The sequence below is a fragment of the Ambystoma mexicanum genome, chromosome 12 (assembly GCF_040938575.1).
Source record: "Ambystoma mexicanum isolate Mex_15411 chromosome 12, UKY_AmexF1_1, whole genome shotgun sequence".
Lineage (NCBI taxonomy): Eukaryota > Metazoa > Chordata > Amphibia > Caudata > Ambystomatidae > Ambystoma > Ambystoma mexicanum.
Genome location: NC_090936.1, coordinates 1,161,347,666 through 1,161,374,115, shown reverse-complemented (window position 1 = coordinate 1,161,374,115; position 26,450 = coordinate 1,161,347,666). Strand labels below are relative to the sequence as shown.

At 48.7% G+C, this 26,450-nt stretch overlaps 1 protein-coding gene across 2 annotated transcripts in view; it reads right to left on the bottom strand.

The window, feature by feature from the left end:
- GNS (glucosamine (N-acetyl)-6-sulfatase) overlaps positions 1-26,450 on the bottom strand; it is a 465,071-nt gene that overhangs the window by 199,190 nt on the left and 239,431 nt on the right. For both annotated transcript variants that reach the window (XM_069629767.1, XM_069629768.1), the window contains exon 9: positions 17,385-17,488. In XM_069629767.1, coding sequence (XP_069485868.1) covers positions 17,385-17,488 — 104 coding nt within the window. The remainder of the gene's footprint in view (positions 1-17,384; positions 17,489-26,450) is intronic.

Sequence of the window (26,450 nt, the reverse complement as noted above, 5' to 3'; positions counted from 1 at the left end):
TTACTCATTGACTGCCCAATGCTATTCGAATTCTTATGACCATTCCCACCCATTTCCTGCCCCTCCTCATCCCAAACATATCTGCTTGGGATCTCTTTTAGCTAGCTCTATCAAACAGTAAGATCAAACTTTGTCTCAAAACGCCTGCTAGTGTCATTTCAAAGCTGCCTTCTGAGAGTTAATGGCAGCCCTGAATACACATTTGGTTTAATAGAAATGCCTTAACCAAGTGTGCCTTCAGCAGCAGTATGCATGTGCTTCTCTGAATTCCTATTTAAAATTAGCTTTGGCAAAGCCAACAGTTCTGGCATTAGATAGGCATTTACTGCTATCATTATTGGACAGTTGTTATCATTACAGGAGTATCTCACAAATGCCTATCCAAAAGCCAAAACTGTTGCCATTGCCAATGCTTTTTTTTTCTTTTTAGGTTTAACAGGATTTGCTTCCAGGACAAGATGGATCTAGGTTGACTCAAGTTACTCCTACCTACTCCTACCAGAAGAAGGTGATTAACTTAATCCGACGCCTTTGTCAAGTGCTTTACGTCCTCCACAACGCAGCACTCCAAGGGATTTAAAAAGTGGTCCTAGACAATCTAAAAAAAGAGCTGAAAACTCAGGGTTGTGAATGCAACCTGCTCTCGGGTAGCCTCATGGAGAAAGATTCTTGCTAATCAATATGTACTGAGAAATTTCCAAAATCTAAATCTACACAGTACAACGGTATTAGGTTTTGCAACTTTCCAAAGGCCTTGTAAAGCAAATGCATACATTTGGTTCGGTCTACTGGGTCTGCAATGTAGCCTTCAGATCAGAACAGATTAGACGCCGAAACATATACAGAAAGTTGCCCTCACTTGATACCAGCTGGGGTAATCCACCCCCTCAAAAAAAGAAGGAGACCGCGTATACCCGAGCAGGCTTCCTGTGGTAAATGGCTGGTGGCGGATTAATTAAAAAAAAAGCAGACGTTTGAGGCTTTGCAATGAACAATCATTCCTACTAGTGACTGTTCCCACTAGCAAGAGGGATGTGACCGTGTGTCAGAATTGTTGGTGTGAGGGAGATTTTTCCACAGCCTTCGGGTGAGGGCTGTAAAACCATGCAACAAATACAAGACAGGATTCCAAACCAAAATAAAGACCAGACTCTCTAAAGTGGCAGCTCTGGCACAGTGTCTTTGGTACGGTTTTGCTCTGGCGCCAAAACCTGTGTGTGTCTGGCCCTTTCTTTTTTGTGCTAGTTTGTTACCTGAATTTCTGGAGGATTTGCCACCAAGATGTGACGCTGTATGTCCAAGACGAGGTTTGTCCATAGGGACTGTGCTCTGTGTCCTTTGTCCTTAGCTCCAGTTCCTTCTTTTGGCTGCTGGGTGGCCTTTCTGGGCTGTTGCTCAGAGTCCTCCTGGTCTTCCTCACTGGCTGGAACCAATGTGCTGTGACCGTTATTGCGTTTGTCTGGCTTCTTCTCATGTTATCCTCCTAGTTGTTGCGCCACAAGGTAGGAAGCCTCAGGTGTCCAGAAGAGAGGTGGGACACAACTACCCTAGCTCTTCTCTCTATCTGGGCTGTCTTGGGTCCCATTCACTATTGCCTCCTGGAAAGGCCGATTGTTCTTCATTTGGATGGTCTGCACTGTCGTCTGGCTGGGGTTCAAGTCCCTCAGTGACCAGATCATGTTACCTGACCTCTAAGGGAAGATTTGTACTTACCTGTTTCACTGCTCCTGAGCCAAGTTCTCAGAAACTGGTGCAATGAGTAGTTACCTATAGGTCCTTGGCAGGTAGGTTAGTGTACCGATTCACTGATCGGGGAGCTCAGTGTTCCCCCGGGGTTCATGATGGAAGCACAGGTTTCCATTTTCCTATACTGGCCTCAAGCATGCTAGGTTTCCTTTCTTCCTGGGGCTTCTGGGTCTCAAACCTGGAACAGAACTCAGAGAGAGTCTTCTCCAATGTCTTCTGGATCCGTTGCTGCCTATCCTGCATCCTAGCACAAATACAGTACAGAGTAATACAAACTGTTGTGTAATATCTGAAAGATGGTTAGTCAGAGGAATCAAGCTGCAGACGGGTATTATTATTAGGGTATTTATTTTGCACAGACAGTTTGGGAAGGAACAGGGCACTTTACATGTCATAGGGGGAAGAACACTAAGGGAAGCTGAGATACAAGGGGCTGGGGAGCCAACATCGGGGAAGGGAGATGACAGGCAATTTGGCAGCAAGGGATCTACAAGCAATCCGGGGAGGAAACAGGGGAATGCCGATCACCCAGTCTCAAGTTAGGTGGGGGGAGCAGGATGTGTGCACATAGGTTGTAGAGAGGAGCCATTCCTCGAAGAGGATGGTCTTGAACTCCTTCCTGACATGTAGATGAGAAAAGAGGTTGGGGGGGGGGGTAAGGGGTTAGAGACTGGTGTTGACGGGCAGAGGTTCCAAAGTCTGTGGGCATAGACGGAGGAGGGCCGTCTTCAGATTCCTTCCTTCCTGCATCTGCAGAGTTCAAGTCTGTACATGTCCCCACTTCTGGTGCATCTTAGGCCTCCGGAGGTGAGGAGTTTTTCAGCGAGGTGGCTTGGGGACTTCTGGGTGACAGCCTTGTATGTGATGCAGCAGGATTTGAAGAGGATAAGTGGTTGCAGCGGGAGCCAGTGCATTTCAATGAGGGTCAGGTGATGTGGTCGAATTTACAGAGTCTTTTGATGAGTCATGCTGCAGCATGCAGGACAGGTACCAGGGTAGTCGCTGAAAAGACTTCCAGAAGGGCATTGCCACCATCCAGGTGGGAGAGGAGCAAGGCTTGGACAGCAGTTCTAAACTTGTTTTCTGATATGAAGGGCTTGATTTTCCACAGGAGAGAAAGTTGGCACCAAGACGTTTGTGTCTTCCTTGCTATGTGCGTCTTGAAGGAGAGGTGTCGTGAATGTCGAACCCAATGGGCTTGGCGCAGAGGATTCAGTCTTGGAGGGATTAAGCTTCAGAAAAGCACTGGACACCCAGGACTGGATCAAAGAGAGGCATGCCTTAAGCCCATGAACGTCTTCAATGGAGGATAGCTCGTGGTCGAGCAGCAGGTCATCTGTATATTGGTGGATTTGGATGTTGTGTGGAGAGATGAGGGTTCCGAGCAGTTCCATGTGATGGGTAGAGTTGGTGATTTGAAGGAATCCATTTGGAAACATTTGTGGCAGTTAGCAAGGTAAGACTTGACCCAGGTAAGTATTCATGTAAGTTGCAGGTATGTGCAAGATCAAAAGTAATAGTGCAGAGAGACCGCAATCAGTTCATCTATCCTTCATGCAAACCAAGCCCGTCTGTCCTTTATCTTCATTCAATCTTAATTCATTCCTGGCCCTCAAGCATGACACTCAAACAGCATACCACATTCAACTCACCCTGAACTACACACTGTCCTCTCTGTACATATTTATTCACCCACTACATAGTTTAAATCAAAACCTTACACAGACTGTGCAGTCCATACCACAACATAAGAAATATACAAATATTTATGCAAAATGTTACACAAAACATATTACACTCCTATGCAACTAGTTTTCATCCTAAATTACAGTTTCAGTAAGATCTCTGTTTTATCCCAAAAGGATAGTGTAGATAACACTTACTTCTCCAGCAAACGTCTTTGCCAGAAGGATTTGTCTGCATAACGCTTTCCTTGGCAACAAACCTAAGAGGTATTCTGGCGAATACGCTGAATCGCAAGACAAACTGTATACAAAGGTCTTAAAGTCTCAACATTGTTGCTATTTCCTCACAATCTACGAAGCCTATGAGTACTCGAAAGCAAGAAAGCATTACAGTTTTATAAATGTTGTCAAGAAAAGTTAATTTGCAATAACAAAAGTTTGTGCTTTCTCAAACTGCATTTATACAGCTTAATCTAAATCAAAAACAGTGCACACAGTTAAGTTGTATGATGTGAGACAAAGTTTAGCAATTAAACAGTATTTAAATAAAAGTCACACAGCAACGAGAAAGCCAGCCAACACTTGTTTCAGACAGGTTACTGCACTACAACAGGGATAATTTAATATAATTACATTACAAGCTCTTTTAATACTCTCCATTGCCCATTGGAGCAGGTGCACAAACCCTTGCGTTTGGGGAATAATGAATGAGTGCAGCTTGCAGACAGTATGGTCCCAGAAGAAGAGCTCGAGCGTTCAGATGTCCAGTAAGCAATGGACTCCTTAACATGCCAAGGGAAATTGTAAAGCTCTTGGTAGGTCTATGGTTTTGTAATGATTGGTTGCGAGTGCTAAACATTACGCAGGGTTTTCAGTGCATCAGCCACTCGGTTTGATCTGCTCCGAGATTAGAAGCAAGAGAGCAGAGGTCTTTTGAGGTCCGCTGATTCGTCACTTGAGACGTCCCATATCCACAGACACACACAAAGCGTTGCCGACAGATAGGTCTGGCAAGCTGCCACACCAAGGGTTCCTCACACTCTTCTTTGGTTTGTCATCCCGCTCATGCTTTGGGAATTGTTCCATGACTAGATGAAGTACTGCAGCAGAATCCCATGTTAAATGTGAATGGAGTAAAAAACAGCTTCAAATCAAGAGGGTGCATCCATTCAAACATTTGACACCAACTACCCTATCAGACGTGGTCTGCACATTTTAACAGGTTGAGGGACTGGACAAGAGGTGATCGGGACACCCTCTGAACCTGGGAAATAAAGCATACCAGGGGGTGTTTCAGTGTCAGCCCTGCCCCAGAAGTGGGGCGTGGGATTTGGGAGGGCCCTAATCTCAGTCCTTTGTACCCGTTATTAGCTGAATGAACCGAGCACTATCTTTTCATTTCTGCAGGAGTGGAGAATAGGAGTAAGAGAACATTGACGGGACAGAGGGGACGAGATCAGCGACAAGATTAAGAAGGGAGAAGGATAGAAGAACAAGTTACTTTCTTACCTTGTGACGTTCTTTCGATGGGATGGTCCGACGACGTATTCCATATCTATGACAGGTAATGTCCACATCTGTGCTGCTTCGGAAAATCTTTGGCGTCTGCGTCCTGCGTCGATGACGTTGATGCGCCGTCCCCGAGGACCTCCTCCGACGGCCGACGTCACCCGATGTGATAAGTAGGACGCACGACGCCCATAGCCTCAGTTATAGTTTTTCCCCAGAACGTGTGCCACCAGTTTTCTGCCAGTCAGACACACAAGGCCTTGCGGAACGCAAGCTGCAATCGCAAAAGAAATTCTGCAGCGGGGAAGGCAGGGAGGGAGCGATATGGAATACGTCGGACCATCCCATCGAAAGAATGTTACCAGGTAAGAAAGTAACTTGTTCTTCGAGGGGATTGAGTCCTCCGACGTATTCCATATCTATGACAGACTCCCAAAGCAGTACCAAGCAAGGAGGTGGGAAAGAATTTAGAATACAAATTTAGCATGTCCAATCAAATAGCGGAATAGAGAACTGCCTTGCCAAAGGCCAGATCTTGCCCTCTGATGGAATCGAGGGAGTAGTGACGTACAAAAGTATGTACTGAAGCCCAGGTGGCTGCATCACAGATGTGACGAATAGGAACTCCCCTCTGCAGGGCAGTAGACGCAGCCACTCCCCTGGTAGAATGGGCCCGCAAGCCAGCCGGAGGATCCTTACCCGCCAAGCGGTAACACTCGGAGATAGCTAAAATAATCCAACAAGACAAAGTCTGTTTCGTCACAGCTTGTCCCAAACGCTTTCCAGCGTAACCAATGAAAAGTTGATCGTCCACTCTGACCCGGGACATGCGCGAAATATAAAAGCTCAACGCTCTCCTAGGATCAAGCCTATGGAGCCTCTCCTCTTCCTTACCAGGATGTGGAGGAGGATAGAACGCCGGAAGAACAACCTTCTGGCTCAAATGAAATTCCGAAACCACCTTCGGAAGAAAAGAAGGACGAACTCTAAGGACAACCCTGTCCTTATGAAACACAGTGAAGGGTGGCTTAACTGAAAGTGCCTGTAACTCACTCACTCTGCGAGCGGAAGTAACCGCAACCAAAAACAGAGTTTTCACAGTCAACAGCCTCAAAGGGCAAGAATGTAAAGGCTCAAACAGAGCACCCATAAGAAACTTAAGAACAAGGTTCAAATCCCAACCAGGCACCAAAAAAGGTGACAGAGGGAACACATTAGTGAGCCCTTTCAAAAACTGCAAAATTAAAGTAATCTTAAAATAGTAACACTCTTCAGACGAGCGCTTAAATATGGACAGCGCCGCCAGGTAACCTTTAATGGTCCCCACTTGCAAGCCCCTGTGGGCCAAAGTAAGCAAAACAGACAAAACCATGGGAATGTCACATTCAAAAGGATCCACATTCTGAACTCTGCACCAGTCGCAGAACTTTCTCCAACGGCAACGGTACAGAGACTTTGTTGCCGACCGCCTCTCCGAGAGCAACACCTCAATCACGTCTTCAGGGAGGTCCCAATCCTTATACCTCAACCTTTCAGAAGCCAAGCGTGAAGATTGAGGGATCTGACCTCTGGATGGAGAACCTGACCCCCCCCCTCCCGTGAGAGCAGATCGTCTCGGTAGGGAAGACGACGTGGAGGGCAGATGGACAAGTCTAGAAGGTCCGGGTACCACGTCCTCCGGGCCCACGCCGGAGCAATGAGGAACATCCGGGAACCGAACCTCCGTAACCTCCGCAGCACTTGCGGGATGACGGGGACTGGAGGAAACACAGCAGTGGGAATGACCACTCCACCACGAACGCGTCTCCTAAGGCTCCTTTTGGAGGAAATTCCCACAAGCAAAACCTTTCGCACTTCTGGTTGACACTGGAGGCGAAGAGATCCACTTGAGGGGTCCCCCAAAGGGCGAAGATCTCCAGGAGAATCTTCTGAGCCAGCTCCCACTCGTGAGAGATCATGCTCTGCCTGCTCAGAGCGTCCGCCGTCTCGTTGTCGTCTCCGGCCAGATGAACCGCCGAGATCGAAACTTCCTGCTGGATGGCCCAGAACTCGAGCTGCATCGCCTCCCTGCACAGAGGAAGTGACCCTGCCCCCCTCCCCCTTTTTGTTGAGGTAGTGCATGGCCACTGTGTTGTCTGTTAGAATCAGAATCAGGACACTCTTTCCGCGCACAGTCGGCAGAAAAGCCTTCAGGGCTAGCCTGACGGCCCTCAGCTCCAACAGATTGATATGGAGTCTGGACTCCGACGGAGACCAACGACCGCTGACTGTCAACTCGTTGGCATGAGCTCCCCATCCCATGAGGGATGCGTCAGTCACGATCGTCACCTCCGGCCAGGGCAGCCAAAATGGGGCCCCCGTCATCAGATTGCCCTCGATGGCCCACCACAGAAGGTCCCGGGCTACCGAGGACGGCACCTGAACAGGGTCCGACAGCCTGCCGGAGGACTGAGACCACTGGAGCTTGAGTGCCCACTGCAAAGATCTCATCCGCAGACGAGCCTCTGGCACCAGAAGAATGCAGGATGCCATGAGGCCAAGCAGTCTCAAGAACTCGGACGCTGGGAGATCCTGGGCAAATTGAAACTTGTTCAGCATCTGCTGAATGTGAAGAGCCCTCACCTGAGGAGGAAAACACTGCCCCAGGGACGTGTCGAGCACTGCTCCGATGTACTGGAGCCGCTGCGTTGGAGTCAAATGGGACTTTTTTTTAATTGAGGGAAAAGATCAGCCTGTGAAGGGAGTGGCAGATGACGGACAGATGATCCAGGACTTGCTCGGGAGAGCTCCCCCTGATCAACCAATCGTCCAGGTAGTGGTAGACGTGAATCCCCCCCCTTTCCTGAGATGCGCTGCCACCACCACCATGAGCTTGGTGAAAACCTCCGGGGCGGAGGTCAATCCGAACGGCAGGACCCGAAACTGAAAGTGCGAGTCGCCAACCGCGAACCTCAGGTACTTCTTGCGCTTGGGATGGACCGGCACATGGAAGTAAGCATCCTTGAGGTCGAGAGACACCAACCAGTCCTGAAGTTGAAGAGCTTGGAGGACTTGAGAAAGAGTCACTATCTTGAACTTGTCCTTCCTGAGGAGTTTGTTCAAACCGGGCAAGTCCATGATGGGTCTCAATCCCCCGTCTTTCTTCGAAATCAAAAAATAAGGGGAATACCATCCCTTGTTCCTCTCCGCTACAGGAACCAGTTCTATGGCGCCTTTCTCCAGCAGGGCTTGAATTTCCTGCGCAAGGAGCGGATCTGGACACTTCAAAGAGAGGTTCCCTGGTGGATTGTCGTGAGGCCTCTGCCGAAAAGGATGACAGTAGCCGTGGGTTATGATCTCCAGAACCCACACATCCGAAGTAATGGCTTGCCACTCTACAAGATGCTGCGCCAGCCTTCCCCCAACCAGCGAACCATGGGACCTGGCCTCAGGACTGAGTGGTAGCGGCTGCGGCGTTGCCTGAGGGCAAAGAGCCAACTGCCCGAGCGGCCTTGGCACCTCGAGTACCTTTGTTTCCACCTCTAGCACTCTTACGATGGCCTCTTTGACTGCTAGCTCCCCTTGCTTTACTGAAGGACGAGTAATAGCGAAAGGAACCTCCCCCTCCATTGCTGCCCCTAGGACGAAAAGGCGGAGGTTGGCAAACTGCAGCACCAAACGACTTTGCTGCAGCTTTGGAGGTCTGCAACCTCTCAAGGCTCTCGTCAGCCTTGCTGCCAAAAAGGTGTTCACCGTCAAAGGGCATGTTGAGGAGCCGGGACTGCACATCAAGAGCGAACCCAGACTTCCGCAACCATGCAAACCTGCGCATTCCGGTGCTTGCCGCCATGGACCGGCTGACACAATCCGCCAAGTCCAAACCCGACTGAACGGCCTCACACATGGCATCCTTGCCATCCTGAACCATAGCAAGGAAACCATCCCATTCGTCCCCTTCGGGAATATGTTCAGCCGCTAATGCAACACAGTTCCACAGAGTGTGTGTGAAACGAGACAAGGCACATATGGAGTTGGCCGCCTGACGCGCCATACCCCCCGAAGAAAACACTTTCTTCGCCCAGCCGTCAAAACGTTTGTCGTCCCTATCCGGAGGGATGGTAGGATACAACGCCTGCTTTGCCGGGGCCGTAGCCGCCTGCACCAGCAAACTCTCTGGGGTGGGGTGCCTAGACAAGTAGCAGGGGTCGCTACTGGCTGGACGGTATTTTCGCGACAAAGACTTGCCCACTGCCGGGAGACTCTCCGGAGCAGTCCAAGGCGCCGCCACCCTTCTCTGCAGAGCCATATGAAAAGGCAAAACCGGGTCAGTGGGGAGACCGAGATCAAGGATGTCCATGAGATCATCCTCAACGAACTCCCCTGGGGGAGCTGACCAACCCAAGTACTCGGTGACCCGAGACATAAGGCGCCGATATGAAGAATCGGCATGAGTGCCAGGCTCCGGCCTACAAAACTCCACCTCCGGAGAGGTGTCCAGTCCACTGGCATCATGCAGCGACTGCTGCAGGTCATCAAACTAACTATGGCCCGAGATAAATTCATCCGGAACCGTAACCAAGCCGCCATCAGAGCCTTCACCTTCTGAAATGTACTCCAGGCGGGGAGAGGAAGACCTCTTGGGACCAAAGCAGTGCCTGGCCTTAGCCAGAGCCTTTCTAGGGGCAAACCCCGTGCCACGGGGCCCCTCCGACACCACCGCCTCGAAAGGCGTCGAGGGCGCCGAACGAGTCGGCGCCGGCGTCGACAGAAAAGGCGTCGCCGTCAGCCTCGAAGCCGGAGCTCCGAGCGTGTCTCTCGACAACCTAGGCGCCGACGGCGTCGACGACCCCCTCGGAGGCAGAGCCTCGAGAGAAATCGTCGACGACCTCGTCGCCACAGGCGTCGACGTCTTCTTCGAAGACGGCACAGGATCACGCGGTCTCGAGCGCGTCGAGGACCGGGACCTGGAACGGGCATGGCGAGAACGGCTACCCTTGTCCGAGCGGGACCTCTCCCGCGAGCCGTGCCGACCACCCGAGCCCGAAGGCGTACGAGCGGCGTCTCTCGACCGGTGCCGACCGACCCCACTCGGAGGCGCGGACGGACCGGTGCTCTGCGATTCAAGAATCGTTAGCATCTGCTTCCCGAAGGAAGCCCATTCCACCGGTGTCGCTTGCATGGAGGGATAAGCGACCCGCCGACGGGCGGAGTCCTCGGAAGAGGACGGGGAAGGCGACCTATGCCGGCGCTTCCGGGAATGCCACGAAGAGGCGGAGGAGTGGCGAGACCGACTCCTGGAAGGAGACCCACAGGACTTCCGATGATGACGCGGAGAGTCGCCCCTCGAGTCATCCGTCGAAAGCCCCGCAGACCTCGACTTCCGGGGCTTAGACACCCGGCCTACCGACAGCTTCTTCTTGCGTTCCCGCAAGGCCTTTGCCGTGAGCGACTGGCAGTCGACACAGTCGTTCGTATCGTGGGCCTCCCCGAGGCACCAGAGGCAGGCGTCGTGCGAGTCTGTGACCGACATCTTGGACCCACAGTCCCCGCATTTCTTGAAGCCCGGACGTGGGGTTGAAGACGAAGAAGACATCGCCACGAACAGGTCTTCACAACAAACCGAACAGGTTCAACGAACCGAAAATTTAAAACAGCAACCTCCAACGAGTCGAGGCGTACCGAGATTCACGAAGCGAACACGTTCGCGGAAAAAACGGAACTGAGGCTATGGGCGTCGTGTGTCCTACTTATCACATCGGGTGACGTCGGCTTTCGGAGGAGGTCCTCAGGGACGGCACATCAACGTCATCGACGCAGACGCCAAAGATTTTCCGAAGCAGCACAGCTGTGGACATTACCTGTCAGATATGGAATACGTCGGAGGACCCAATCCCCTCGAAAATATTATCTCTTGAAGCCAAAGAATCAACCGATTCCCCTTGAGACCCTGAATCCCATGATTGTGTTCAAAGACATCCAACCAATCCAAAATATAAAGTTTCACATCATACATACTCAGTTCTTCTTTAGGCAAGCGAGGCCTCTTGGGACTGGAAGACCTAGAGGACTCGTGAGGGAAACAATTTCAAGAGACCATCTTTTCATCTCGAGAGCATGTTGCATTTCCAATTCCCTGATTTTGATGTCCTGATGTTTGGCTTCAGCTTGAGCCTGCAACCTTTTAAATTCCAATTCAAGTCTCATCTTCTCAAGAGACACATTCTGGACTCCGTGATGGACCTTCTGGAGTCTTAGTGGATATAGGTTGAAGCAAAATGTCCTGCTGAGGCAAAGAGGGGCTCCTATCCTGGGAGTCCCTTCCCTGCTTTGATTCTAAGACATTAGACCTAGACTCTGTATTATCATCCTCATTATCAATCTCCACATTCCCTTGGTTAGTAGGTGTGACAGGCCTACTACTCAAACTTGGTGATTCAACAACCTTACAATCAATTCATTTTTCTTTCCTTTAACAGGGAGATTCCTGATCTTACACATTTCCTTCAGTTCTACTGTTAAAATGATCAGGGCTTCCTGACTGAAGATATCCATATTAGGCATGTTACAATTGCTGTTCTAATGGAGCTTGGCCTTGTGAAGGTTTTTAGTTGAACAAAAGTAAAGCAAATACTCAATGTAACAATTCTACAATAGCTCATCAACGCTGCCACCATTGTCAGGCAAGATTGTATGCAGTACCCTGTGGGAGACTACACCAGCCTTATCCTCCTGGCAATAGGTAACCCAACCTTTGTTGCAAGTCTGTACTACACAGGTTGGTAGTGTGGCTGAGCAGCCAGGCTCATCTCCAGAGGGGTCATTGTGAGCAGTAAGGTTGTTACACAGGGATTCAAAGTGACAAGTATTCAAATAAACTCTTGCACTCAAAATGTCTTGATTAAACCATTATTAATTTAATAGTCAGTTGAATAAACCTTCTGTAGAAGGGAGCAATCTTATCAAAATATATTTCAATAAATACACACTCTCAGTTTCACTAAATCAGTTGATACCCATTGGGGATGGTACACACACTTCCTACACCCTCAGGTGAATTAAATGACTAGGACACTGAACATGGATTTATCACTGGCACATTTAAAGCAATACTGAGTGTGAGATCAAAAGGAAACGTTTTACAGGGAGAAAACAATGGTTAACAAATATTCTTAAGTGGGTAAGTACTTTTTAAAACCCTCCAATGCAAAGTCAATTAACCATTTCCTGAGGGAAAGGTAAAGAACAAAGTCAGAGGCACGAAGAATTTTTCAGGAAGCCAGGACAACCAATGTTAGTTGAGCAAAAGTCTAGGTGAGCTGAAGCACTTCTTGCAGGTAGGTAAAATGTCTTGCACAATGTTTTAGAAACGTTTGTAAAAAATGAAATCACTGTAGGGCCACAAGCTTTGAGGCTTGTGAGGGGCAAAGCTGCAAGCAACTCTGCAAGTGCAATCAAGACCAGCCTCAACTGAGAACAAGCAAGGCTACACGACAAGAGATAAGTCCTCTAAGTTTTACAGTATTTTTGGTTAGAAGAAAAACTCCTTCCAGCTGGCTTCTGTTCCGCTGTAGGTCTGCAGATCCTGTGTTCCTGGGCCTCAGTCGTGGGCACAAGAGGGAGGACGTCTGGGGACTGCTGCACTACGAATGGAAGTTCAGCGGCAGAAAAGGGCAAACTTCAGATCAGCAGCACTCGCGTCTCTCGCAAACAGCAGGACCACGGTTCACGGATACCTTAATGGACTTTCCCTGCATCTGGGGACCAGCACTCTGTTGATGAGGCTCAGGCTTGGTCAGTCCTGCTTCATGGGAGTCCGGGGGGATCTTCCTGGAGCTCGGGTCCGACTTAAAAGCAATGCACTCTATCTGGTGTTCCTCTCCCTGGCACTTCGTTGCTGCAGCAGCAATGGAAGTACAGCCAGCTCCGAGAGGATGTCCACTTTGGGGTTGATTGGTCCCACCAACCCAAGGGGAGAAGTCGTTCGTTGCGGGGCTTCTCTAGTCGAGGCGAATTCGGAGCTGCAGCAATGCAGCAGGGCTTCACTGGGCAAACCAACGATCCAGGAGTTGCAGCAAGCGTCTCTTCCAAGTTCTTCTTCGGATTCCTTCGTCCAGTGGTCGACTGCCTTCCAAGCAAAAAGCCTAGCTCTTTATGCAGGTTTCTCCCATTCATTCACAGCCTAGCTGTCAATCACACAGCAGGGTGGCTGTCCTCTGAGGACAGCCAGCCAGCCAATCACCTTTGGGTGCATTCCTGTAACCAAGAGGATTAAGCACAGAGCTTTGGGCACCTCCTTCACTTTCTGCCCCTGCCAGACACGCTGGAGCCATAAGCGGGCTTCACCAGTGGATCCCGGCAAAGACAAAATGAACAAAAGGACCAAACCTGGTTTGGCGCGCAGAGTATATCTCAAGAAGGACCTTGCCAACAAGAAATGGTGAAAAAAAACGACGAGGGCCATTTTGAAAAAATGGGCACCCATGGGTATCTCACTGCACCTGTAATTGTAGCCTGCGGTAAAAACACACAATGGTAGGAAAAAGTAAACCACTGCCACCAGCCATTAATTGTAGAAAGGGTAACATAAAAATGTTACATGAGAAACTAGACAAAGGGGATAATAAGTAACCCTATGGTAAAATAGTGTGTGCTGGATCTAGAAAGTTACGAAATTTAAGTAAAGTCAATTTCACTTCATTGCTCTTGGAAACAGTAGTTTCACCAAGAGAAGGTATTTAAACCTTTGGGAAATCTAAGAGACTTCCCTGTGTCACTGCACTGACGGTGCAGTGTGTCACAATGTAAAGATGATGCCTATGGAGTTTGTCAGACTCCAAAGTCAAAAGAAACACAGAGTCCAAATCACAGAAAAAATACATAACAGTGGGAAAAAGGTCTCTCTCTCCAGGTTAGAATTTAAAAGTCCTAAAGTCCAGCAAAAAGAGCTGGGGGTCTCTAAGGTAGAAGGGAATTAGCACATTTCTGCGAATTCTTCCTAACAGCAAGTAACCTTTTTTGCTTAAACCCCCTTGCTCGACTCACTTATTTTGGGGACACTAGTGAGATGATATGGTCACCACTGCAGGGGGACTCTGTTCCCCTGTGCGAGATTCCTGTACTGTTTTACTGGGGCACACATCACCTTACAGTGAAGAGAAGCATGCATTCTATGTATTCCTTTTTCTTCTTCTCTAGTAAAATGTTGTGACTAGTCTGATGTGCCTAGGATGGGCTTATTGCAGCCGATTAAGTTCTAGCATTTTCTTTCGATGCACGCGTGCGCTTTTTTTTGTTGCATAATGGCATTTTTTTGTACCATACATTCAAAACGGCCAGGCCCTGTGATTTTATCATTGTCCTTTAGCCATCTTGTTCTTTGGCCTTTTTTCTGCATTCCGAGGTCAGCAAATGCCATATAAAACATGCGCCTTTGCAGGATCCAGCTTGGATTCCGGGGCAAAACAAAGGTGTGTGCAATCTGGCCTGATCGGGTGATGAGATTGTCTTGCCTGTATCCGCATTTCAATCAGGGGATGTCTGTTGATAGGCAGATGCAAGGTAAGAGGATGTCCATCACTGGCAGAGCTTACATGTAAGAATAGTACAGTTATTTTCTTTGTCTTGGTTTTCTTCTTTTCTATCTGACCGCTTTCAGACAGTTTTTGTTCCCGTTCAAGTCAGAACCTGTATCTATTACCTGTGGTGTTCCCCAGGGTACCTCCCTTTCCCCATCTTCTCTTTAATGTTGATCTCCACCCCCTTACAGATGCCATTACATCTTACATCTTCGGTTTTACACTTACGCCGATGATACTCAGCTGATTTTTTGACTTGATGCTCCCAAATCAGACCCGCTGAGCAGACCAAGATCTTGTTTGGTTTCATTCAGGAGCTGGATGTCGCAAAACTGGCCTCAGTTAAATGGAGAAAAGGCAGATCTCGTTGACTGGTTCTCAAGAGTCTGTCTATGGAATGCTGATTTCTGGCCTGAATCATTTGGACCGTGCCCTGCTCCCAGTGCTTCAGTGAAAAGCCTCCGAATTAAATTTCACTCCTCTGGGTCCAGAGAGGCACAGGTTGCGACTTTGTGTAATGCTGGTTTTCTTAAAAAGGAAGTGTTGGCTTTCATTCCCTTACATCTTCGGTCGCAAGTAGTCACTGCCTCAATTATGCGGTCTCTTCACTACTGCAATGGCATCTACTTAGGGCAATCGCAGTTCCTGATGAACCGCCTTCAGCTGTTGCAGAAATCTGTGGCTCGCCTTGTCATACATGTTCTGAGGCTCACTCATACCGCACCTCTATTATGTCAACTTCATTGGTTTCAGATTATGCAGCGCATTGAGTTTAAGATTCTCTGCATCGTTCATGGGGCAGCCCAACACCAGGTCCCTCTTTCCTTAATCATAAGCTGTTCCGCTATTCGCCATCCAGAATTTGATGTTCCTGTTCTCAAACCTTATTCGTTGTTCTAAGATTTCATAAAGCCTGGGCTGGTGTGTGCTCTTTTTTGGTCTTGGCTCACAAATTGTGGAATGGCTAATCACCATCACTTTCGCTCGGCCTTAAAGACCTATCTTTTTGTTTAAGGTTCATGGCTAAGTGACCCATGGTAGCTCGCTTTCTTAGCGCCCAGATGCCTTCGGGTCTTGGTTTTGCGCTTTATAATTCCATAAATAAATCCGTGCATGTAATCCCAGTATAGCCCAAACCAGACACGAACTTCAGCCACTGCCCCTAGAACTCCCTGCTACTGCACCAACTGCAGAAGTAGGCAGCCCCAGCATGAGTACCATGGGGGTGGTCGGTCAGAAAATCAGAGGTTGGTGTGCAAGTGTGCATACCTGTTTTCTCACCCCCCTCCTCCTACCATAAGGATATTGTATGAGCATAAAGTCCACTCCCCAAAACCCCCTTGTCTAGGCATGAACGGTGGAATTCTAGCCAAGGAACCCCGAAAGCAAGCCATTCTTAATGTAGTGGGATTGGGAGTGCATCCCTAAAACCTTACCTTCAGAACTTCTACAATGCTCTGTTCTGGAACTGTGCTCAACCTATTGACTTTGCCATAGCTCGTTCGAGGGACTTTCAAGACTTCCGCTTCCTTGGAATATTGGCTCCATTGATGCACTATGCCTACTTGCATGGTAGGCAAGGATTGCTAAAGCTGTTGAATGCATGGTTTCTTCAAATTACTGCACAGTTTCTCTTGTTTAATTAATTTGAACTGCTTTTCATGTTTTTAGTCTGAGTGTAGGTGATGCTATTTTGAGATTAAGCGTGCGTGCGTACCTGTGTTTTAGGGATAGCTGCTTGACTTTTAACATACCCGACTTTAAAGGTCTAATAAAGTAGTTTATTTTGTACTCCGGAGTTGCTTATTTTACTTGAATTCTTTGTGTTTGGTTAACTGTACTATTATACCACCCCAATATCTTATAAAGTCTGTCTTACTGTTCAGTCTAAGATACCTTGAAAGAATTTGGCTAGACCCCCGAGTATCAATTACACAGTTCACTAAGGATGCCTCACAGAACCCTACCACAGGGCTGGTTCTGAAACTACATCTTAACGTATGTCTTTTATCAGTTTCCTTTCACAGAAAGGGACCAAGGTTTAGCTGTGTAACATTGCGCATTTCTGAAACAGGAGCAATCCTAGAGCCCTTTCAAATATATCGGTCGGCAACCAAAACAAGTTAGAACTCGGGAGACTCCCACTGGGACATCCTGGCAGGCCAAGAGACACTTGGAGCACATCACTGTGCTGCGTCCCGGATGAGGTTGTGGATTTTAACTCCTCTGAAGAAAAAGGGTTGGCAAGTCAGTTAGGAACAAGCCAAAACAAATGCAGGCCACTTGCCAGAGATACAGTCTGGGAATTTGACCCTCACAGGTAGGCTGCAGGAATGGTTCCTCCCACCTAGGGAGCCAGGTCCAAAATGATCGGTATATAGGAGAAATGCAACACAAAGAAATCACTAGGGCCAGAAGAGGTTCACCCAAAGCACTGAGCATAAAGCATGCATGTCTGGTGTTTATGAAGGACTGCCTTCATGAGAGGCAGCATTTAAAATACTTCTGTGAGAACATGAGGAAATGTGAACAGGGAAGGAAAAATCCTCAGCCAAGAGGAATACAGGAGGTTGGGCAGTGGTCAGTGGAGTAACTTTGCTAAAAATGTTGGGCGGGACATGACATCTGAAGAAAAGGTGCCCCAGCCAAATGAATGGGGACAAAATGGTGTGCCATGAAAGTTAGTGGGGACAAACACCCCTGTCCCCCCCTAAAATTACACCAATGGCAGTGGTGTGTCAAGAGTTATTTTCCAATCCAGGCAGAGAAGATTGGATTCCATACCCATCCCAATCCAGGGGACGACATGCCTACTGTATTGAAGAAAGAGGAAGGGCCGTAAGAGTATGATAAAATGGTCACAAAATATGTCAAATCAATGTTGGCCTACCTCATTTGTTTGATTTTTATTTACGCCAGGCCCTCTCACAAGCAGTGGCACTTTGATGTCAAACTCATACAGCTGCCGTTTGTCTATTGGCAAGGAAAATTGTCCTACAGCAGAAGAGGAAACAATGAATGGAATCAGATCTGTAGAGGCAGCAAGAAACAGACAAGCAAAGTGCACAAGAGGTAATCAAGCAGAAGGGGAATTCTTAGAATTGCAGAACATGGTCATAATGTTACAATTATATTTTCACATTATTGCATTTGATATGACATGCATTACTTATCGTAAAAGCATTTCTGATGGTTGTATCTGCTTAGATTCACATGCTGTGCATAGTCCGACATCCTGTGGTCACTGCGGAGTATTGCATTTTGTTTTCGTAGTCGAAAAGGGGACGTCGACATAGGCGTGTCTGTAATACTATCCCTATAGCGAAGCGCAGTGTACCCAACATCCCTCACGCGTCGCGGTCCCTCGGTTTGTATTTTTTCCTCGCTCTCAGGGAGCCTTCTAGGAGTGAGTACATAAGAGAGATGGAAAGTAATAAGAGGACTATGCTCCTTCCATCCGAGCGGGGAGGAAGGGCGGGCGCATGTGAATCTAAGCAGATACAACCATCAGAAATGCTTTTACGGTAAGTAATGCATGTCTTCTGAGGTTTGTTAATCTGCTTAGAATCACATGCTGTGCATAGACTAGCGAGCAGTACCCGGAGTTGGAGGTGGGTTGTGAGAAGGAACAGAAGAGAAAGAATGTCTTAATACTGCTTGTCCCACCTGGGAATCAGATCTAGAATGGGCATCTAGACAGTAGTGTTTTGTAAAGGTGTGTACAGAACTCCAGGTTTACGCTTTGCAAATGGACTCCAGAAGGACATTTGCAATGAATGCTATGGAAGCCCCAGTGCCTCGAGTAGAACGTGCTCTTGGCTTGAAGGGTAGTTCTCTCTTGGCAAGAGAGAAAGAGTGATGCATTGGACAATCCATCTATATATAGTGGCTTTTGAAACTGCATCTCCTTCTCTTCCTGCCGCCACCGAGACAAAGAACTGGTTAGTCTTTCTCCGTGGTCTAGTTCTTTCCATATAAAGCATGACCGCTCTGCGCACATCAAGTGTGTGCAGGCTTTTTTCTCCCATGTTTGATGGGTTTTGAAAGAATGTTGGTAGTTCTATAGACTGGTTGACATGGAATTTCGAAATGAATTTTGGTGCAAACCTAGGATGTGTGCGTAGAACCACCTTATCCTTGTGAACTGTTACAAAGGGGTCTAGTATAGAGAGTGCTTGTAGTTCACTTACTCTCCTAATGGAGGTGATGGCTATTAAGAAAGCGGTTTTAAGAGTGAGGTTCTTAAGTGTTGCTTTGTGCATGGGTTCGAAGGGGAAGCCCATGAGCCTGGTTAGTACCACGTTTAGGTCCCATCCGGGAGCTGGGTTAGATAAAGGAGGGTGGATCCTCTTTACTCCCTCCATGAAGGCTTTAATAACTGGAACTTTCCACCATGAAACCTTATGTTGAGATGTGGTGTATGCGGAAAGTGCAGCTAGATTAACTTTAATAGAATTAAAGACTAACCCTGAGTCTAATTAGCGAGTCAGGTAAAGAACAATCTGTGTGGGAGAGCAGTCAACGGGGTTGATGCTCTTTCCTCTACACCATATGACAAACTGTTTCCACTTGCTGGAGTAGCAGTAACAAGTGTTCGGTTTCCTTGCTTCTCTAAGGATGTCCATGCATCTTTGAGGGAGCTGCAAATGTCCAAATTCTATGACCTCAGGAGCCAGGCTGCTAAATTCAGGGTCTGTGGGCATGGGTGCAGAGTTTTGCCCCTGTCCTGTGACAGCATGTTGTATGGGCAGGGTAGTTTCACCGGTGGAGACAGTGACATTTCCATTAGGTGAGCGAACCAGGGTTGTCGGGCTCACATAGGGGCCACTAGTATCATGGTAACTGGTTCCTGGTGCATCTTGTGCACTATTTTGTTGAGAAGGGGAGTCGGGGGGGGGGGGGGAAGCGTAAACAAATTTCCCTGACCATGTTATCCAGAGACCGTTCCCCTTGGAGCGGTTCTGGGGGTACCTGGAGGCGTAATCTTGGCATTGGGAGTTCCCCAGAGTAGCGAACAGATCTATTTCTCGGAAGCCCCATTGTGCGAAAACGTCGGAGACCATATCTTCTCGTAATCGCCATTCATACTCTACAGGCAGAGGGAAGTCTCTGCTGAGTTCGTCTGCCAGCAGATTGAGTTCCCCTGGTACATGCTTTGATAACAGGAACATGTCTTTGAGCGCCCACTTCCAGATGTTCTGGGACAGCTTGGACAGTCCTGGAGAGTGAGTGCCCACTTGTTTGTTTAGGTAGTACATGGCTGTGGTGCTGTCCGTGAGGACCAGCACTGTCTTCACTTGAAGGTGAGCCTGAAAAGCCTTCAGTGCCTTTAAGACTGCCAGTAGTTCCAGCAAATTTATGTGTTTGGACGCCACACTCGGAGTCCAGACTCCGTGTGCAGTCTGATGGGATAGGTGAGCCCCTCCCATCCTGTGAGGGATGCGTCTGTGGTTATAGTGGCTTCCACTGCGGGGGTGGCGAATGGTTTCCCTATTACAAGGTTTTCCTTCGACCACCACCGCAGCGAGAGAACCAAGGCCTGCGAGACCACCACTAGATTGTCCCATTGTCCGCTGGCCTGACACCATTGGCTGCATTGCACTCTTGCATTGGACGCATGCGCAGTCTCGCATGAGGTACCAAATATATACATGACACCATCATTCCTAGCAAACGCATTGCCTTGCGTACCGTCACCTCTCAACCGGCTACATATTGAGGGATCTGAAACAGCATATTTTGGACCCTCTCGTTGGAGGGGAAGACGAGGCCGTCCTTTGTTCGAATTAGAGCACCTATGAATTGCTTGACCTGGCTGAGGTCTAGGCTGGACTTCTTCTCGTTGATGGAGAAGCCCAGTTGAAACAAAAGGTCTACAGTCTTTTGGGTATTTGAGAAGCATGTCTCGTAAGAATCCCCGGTTATGAGCCAATCGTCGAGGTAAAGGTAAACTGGGATGGACAACCAGTGCAGGTGGGCCGCTGCCACTGCCAGTACTTTCGTGAATACCCTCAGCGCTGACGCTATGCCGAAGGGTAGCACTTTGAACTGGTAGCGTTTGCCCTCTATCATGAACCTGAGGTATTTTCTGTGCGCTGGCAACATTAAAATATGAAAGTATGCATCTTTCATGTCCAGTGTTGTCATGTAATCTCCCTGTGAAAGCAGGGGGATTACCTCCTGTAGGGTCACGATGCGAAATTTTTGAGGTTTGACAAACTTGTTCGCCGGGTGCAGATCTAGTACAGGGCGCATGGTTAGGTCCTTTTTGGGTACAAGGAAGTACACTGAATAAATACCCTCCGTTACCTGTGATAGAGGCACGACCTCTATTGCTCCTTTTTCTAGTAGCAATTGGACTTCTTGAAGAAGGATGTCGAGGTGCTCTGGTGATAGGCGTCTTCCCCTTGGGGGTCTGTATGTAGGGGACCAACTGAATTATATGCAGTACCTGTGGGCTATAGTTGACAATACCCAGCGGTCTGTTATACCCTCCCATGCTGGTAGAAAAGATGTTAACTGGCCCCTGACCGGCGACGCATGGGAGGGGACCTGAACCTTCGGGTCATTTGGTGTTGGTAGCCGGGGAGCCTCTAGGAGTGGGGCCCCGACCTCTTCCCTTGCCACGATGTTGTCCACTCTGAGCGTAATGGCCGTTGGTTCCTTGAGCAGAGGACCAGTTGCCTGCTGAGGAGTATTGTTGTTGTTGTTGCTGTCGTTGGCCTCGAAAAAAGCGTCTGTTTCCGTAACCTTGTTTATTTGGAGACCTTGAGATCTGGTCTAGAGTTTTAAAGGTATCGAAATCCTTCTTAGCAGTCTCTAGCACGTCATCCACCGCTTTACCAAACAGGTTGGAATCCTCGATTGGTTTATTGATGAGTGACGACTGGGTCTCTGGTTTAAAGCCTGGGTTCTGGAGCCAGACGTGACGCTTGAGAAGTATCCCTTGAACTAAAGACCGGCCCGCCGTCTCCGCATTATCTAGTGTGTTTTTGATGATGCTTTGGTTAAGCATGGTACCTTCCGTTACAGTGGCTAACAAGCGAGTTCGTAGGGGCTCGGGGACTTCGAGGTCTTGGCGTAACCTTCCCCATTGGGCATCAGCATAGCTTGCCAGTAAGGTATTGTTATTGGCAATTCTGTTGGAAAAAGCTGCCGAGGCTGCAATTCTCTTTCCCAGAGCGTAAAGCTTCTTTCCTTCTTTGTCTGGGGGTGCTTCGCTAGTAGATAGCGGAACCCCTGCCCTTTTCCTTGTGGTTGTTACTACCAAGGAATCAGGTATTGAATGACCCTTAATGTATAATGGGTCAGAGGGTGCGGGACTAAACAGTTTCTCAATTCTAGGGTTGACCCCTCTAACCAACGCAGGTGTTGATAACGATGGAATAAGTCGTTTTTTGACTGAAGCGAGAAGGGGAATGGAATGGCTAGAAGGTGATTTCTCCTTGATTTTTTCTAAAAAATCTATCTCAGCAGTAATTTCCCCCGTATCAATCTCAAAATGTGCTGCTGCTTTCCGTAGTAGAGCATTGAAAGTAGGTTGGTCATCTATAGGTGACGGATTTCTGACTGGTGTGGTTTGAGGAGAGGACAGGTTTAGAACGTCAGGTTCTGTCGACGCTCCTGGGGACTGCCAGGGCTGTGAGCCACCTCCATCTGGGTCTTCTTCGAAGCCCCCACCACCAAAGTCTGGGTCTTCCTCAAAACCTTCTTCTTCTAGGTTTTGTTGATCTTCAACATTTAGGAACTCCTCATCCTCTTGGAGGTGAGTCTCTTCTTCAGTGAGGTCATATGTATTAACCCCCTCTTGAAGTGGGTTTCAACAGGCTTGGGTATTTAGCCCTAGGTTCTTCAAGAAGTACCTCTCTTGATCTTTTGGGTGTTACATGTGCAGTGGTGGACATGAACCTATCCAGCTTATCCATACATGATTGGAATCTTTCTAACGTCCATTGGGGTAACCCAGAACGGTCTGGAGGCGTAAAGGGAAGCTCTTCCGCCTATAGCCGTCTTGCTCTTTCATACAACGTCGAGGATAAACTCCCCTCGCCCTCGGAGAAGCCTTCTTGTGGGCTAGGTCTTTCCTTCGACGTAGGAGGGTGGTCCTGTCTGCCTTCCGATTGTCTCAGCGTCTCCCTGGCTTTGTGAGCGGGGCTCGGCGAATCCTTTGCCGCCCGTCTGAGCATCAGCGGAGACTATTCGAGGTAAGATCTCGACGACTAAACTGTCCGTCGAGGGTTCAACTGGCATTGTGTTAGGAGGTGCCGAGGTCTTGTCGCCGACGGGCGCTCTCTTACAAGGTGCGTCGTCAGTTGTTTTGGTGGTAGCGCCCGTATCTGTGGACAGCCCAGTCGCAGATCGTGGTTGTGGGGAGGGCTTACGACCCTTATGGTCAGGGGAGGCCGCCGGTAGGCCCGGCGTCTCCATTGGCGCTAGGGCTTTCTTCGGCTTCGACGAAGAAGTGCCATGGGTTGTGTGTTTATGTTTATGTTTTTTGTGTGCGTGAGTGTTGCCGGGGTGTTCATCCCCATAAGTAGGGCGTAAGCCGAACTTGTTGGGGCCGGGGACAGACGCGGTGGAGCGGGAGCGCTCCCTAGAAAGGTCTACAACCTCCGATACAGAGGTAGTGTTATCACTGTCCTCGTCACATTCGGCGGCGGCGGGTGAAAAATCAGCTCTAGACATAGCGTAGGCTGCCCACCTCTTGACCCTGCGGTCCTTTAAAGTCTTTGGGCGAAGAAGTTTACAGGCCGCACAGCCGTCCTCTTTGTGGTCGAGGAGTAAGCAACGGTTACACCGCTTATGCTTATCCTTCCACGTGAATTTGCCCTTACAGCGTGGGCAAAATCTAAAAAGGAGTCCTCTCCATAGCTGAGGATACAGTTAAAAGTGATAACGACCCCGAAGGATAGGGGGGTGAAAGAGAAAGGCATTCTTAGAAAGAAACATAAGTGTCCCACAACCCCCACTCTCCCTACTGTATAGGCCGGCGAGGCCGGGCCACATGTTCGGCAGTGCCGAACGATCGCTTCTGTCGAAATCACTGCCGTCGAAGGTCTTATTCGGCAGTGAAACAGCTTAGCCGTCGAAGGAGGGACTGATTTAACGTTATTTTAAATAAACAACGACCAAAGGGTTGAATAAATGGTATTAGCAATTTTCTCTAACGAGCTCCGCATTAGTGCAACCAGATTCTGGGCAGAAAAAAACAATCTGAGGGACCTCGACACGTGAGGGATGTTGGGTATACTGCACGTCACTATAGGGATAGTATTACAGAAACGCCCATGTCGGCGTCCCCTTTTCGACTACGAAAAACAAAATGCAATACTCATTTTGAAACTTTCCATAATGGGCAGTTATTAGTATGCAATCAGAAAAAATATTTTCGACACCCAAACTTTCCAGCTAAAAGGTTGGTATCAGCTGAGTATAAATGTTGCTAGGTAGGATTGCTTAATAACAGAAAACACTGCAAAAGCGGACAGTGGTTAGAAGATGCAATACATAATGATGCAGCAATGAATCAAAAGGCAAAGTATTTATCAAATACAGTTACAAAAAGAGCCGGTACTCAACTTTAGCGCTAACCTCCAGGCTTGCTATCTTCTAAATAGTTTTTCATTCACTGATGCACACAGACCCATATGCCTTCTTATGGTTTAGGTTGCTCTTCTCCACTCAGTCCCCTTAATCTAGTCCTAATGACTAGATTTAATGTAATTAACAGGATTATGCTGTAGACCATTTCAAATCTAATGTCGTTTAATCTGACCTTGACCCAATGTGATATTTCCAGGCGCCACCTTGCAATGCCTACCTCGAAACAAAGATGAACGTTAGAATTTTTAACACAAGGTCTGGCTCCATTTCCTGCCTTTCTCCTGATCTTACTCTTACCACCATCTTTACTCTCTGCTTCCCTCCTTATCTTCCTCTTCCCCTTTCCCCCCCTTTCCCCCCATCTCTCGTTCTACAGCACATGTATAGAGGCATGTAGCAAAAATGGTGCCACTGTAAACCCAAACACCTTACCTTCACTCACTCCGTACACAACAGTACTCTCCTCAATCGGCTGTACACTCCTATATGGTCTTTTGATCCTCCTGCACTTCCACCGCCCTCACCTGAACACCTCTCACCCCGCACTGACTGGCCTGGGTTACATGCCCTCCACTTCAGAAAGTTCCCTAGGCTCCCACAGGGCACTCTGGTCTGCCCCCACCCCCCGGATCCTCCGGGCTAATTACTGCCTTGCCAACCCAGAGCTGGCATTTGCTCTTGGGAATCTTCATAAGGGCTTTTAGTCCAGCCCTCTTTTTAGCCTCCATTTTCTTTCAGCCAGCCCTGAAAGCTCTGTGGGCTTTTGATGCCTGTTACCCTTGTGTATCAAGGGATTCAAAGTCCATACAATTATGGGATAGAGTTCCAACGCCCCCACCCCCCTGCCCACTTCTGTGCAATTCCCTGCTGGCTCCACCACCGAAACTCCACCACTGCAACTCCACTGTTCCCCTGTAGCAAGTCTGTGTTCCGCTCACCTGGCTCCCACAGGGGCGTTGATCGTAACTGGACAGCTGCGGTCTCCACCAACGTGACGCGTAGTGCAAAGATGACAGACTGGACTGGCCCGCCTAATTTCGTCTGCTTGACCCGTAGAAGTATTCTCCTGAAAGTGGAGAAAGGGAATTAGCCACCCGTGGATTTGAGTGGTAACACCCCACTGTTCTTCCCACTAATCACCTCCGATATCTCCTTTCATAGTCTCACCTTATGTTTTTAAAAGATGAGCTCTCCATCCTGCGTGGAATGCAGGGGCACGTAGATAACCAGTTGCTTCACTGGTCCGAAGGAATTGGGAGAGTTCCAAACCAATACTGACTCTGAGGTCCCTGGCGAGGAACCCTAAGTATATAGTTCGTAAGAGTTCAAAATGTCTGATATTCACTCTTGTCCGATTCCTTTTGTCTTGCAGCTTAACCCAAAAGAAGATTGCCTCGTGGCAGCTGGTAGCATTCAGGTAAGAGTCTGTATTACCCAACACTGTCCAGTAAATGATACCTGTGTTTAATCTGTTGCTTTCCCTCTTATTACCGGTGTGGCATGAGAAATGATTACTTCTTGATGAATAATGCCTCCGGCAGTAAAATCAGGTAAGTCTATGGTGGTAAAAGAGATTGCCTTTGTTTATTCTCTCGGTTCACCTTGCTGTTCTTTTGTTCCCCTTAGGTGCAGGAGTTCGGCGAAGATGTGATGGAGACTGAGGCGGATCGTGGAGGTGCTGCGAAGGCTGGCGAGTATAGCGCGGGGCTACAGCGGGCGATGCGAATCAAATTAACATCTCTTTCCTTGTTCGAAGGCACGATGGATCCGGAATCAGGTGAGGAATAGAAGTAATGTTCTTGTTCTAACCTTTCCTCCTTCTTCCTCTTTTCTCTAGGAGCTCCAGACTCGAGGCGGGCGTGGCAGAAGGCTGGATGCTGACTTTCAGGCACGGTGAGCGTTACGCTGCAGGATGCAGAATAACACGAAGCGTGTGCTGCTCTTCGGGCGTGGTTTAAATAGCCTTCAAAGTAGTCCCAGGTAAGAAGTTCCCCCAAGACCACACCCGAGTAAGAAAATAGTCCCTGAAGTAAAGTAGTCCCCTTCAGGCTTCACGTTGGCTTAGATTCTTAGCAGCATGGTCTGCATGAGTTAAGTGTAAGCATATGAGCTTGGCGCCTATGGCGCCAGGACTGACCCCTTTTATGGGCCTGGTGCCTATGGCGCCAGGACTGTACCCAGATGGCCCCTAGCCGGGGCTGTTGGGCTTTTTCTAAGCATCTGGATGCCTGCTCCCGGGACTGATGGGCCTGGTCCGGATGCCCGGGGGTAGGCATCATGACTGCACCCCCCCCCCCCCACAAAGCCCCTCCTAAGGTCGTTCTTCCCCTTGGCCCTGGTTTGTCTGGGAAGT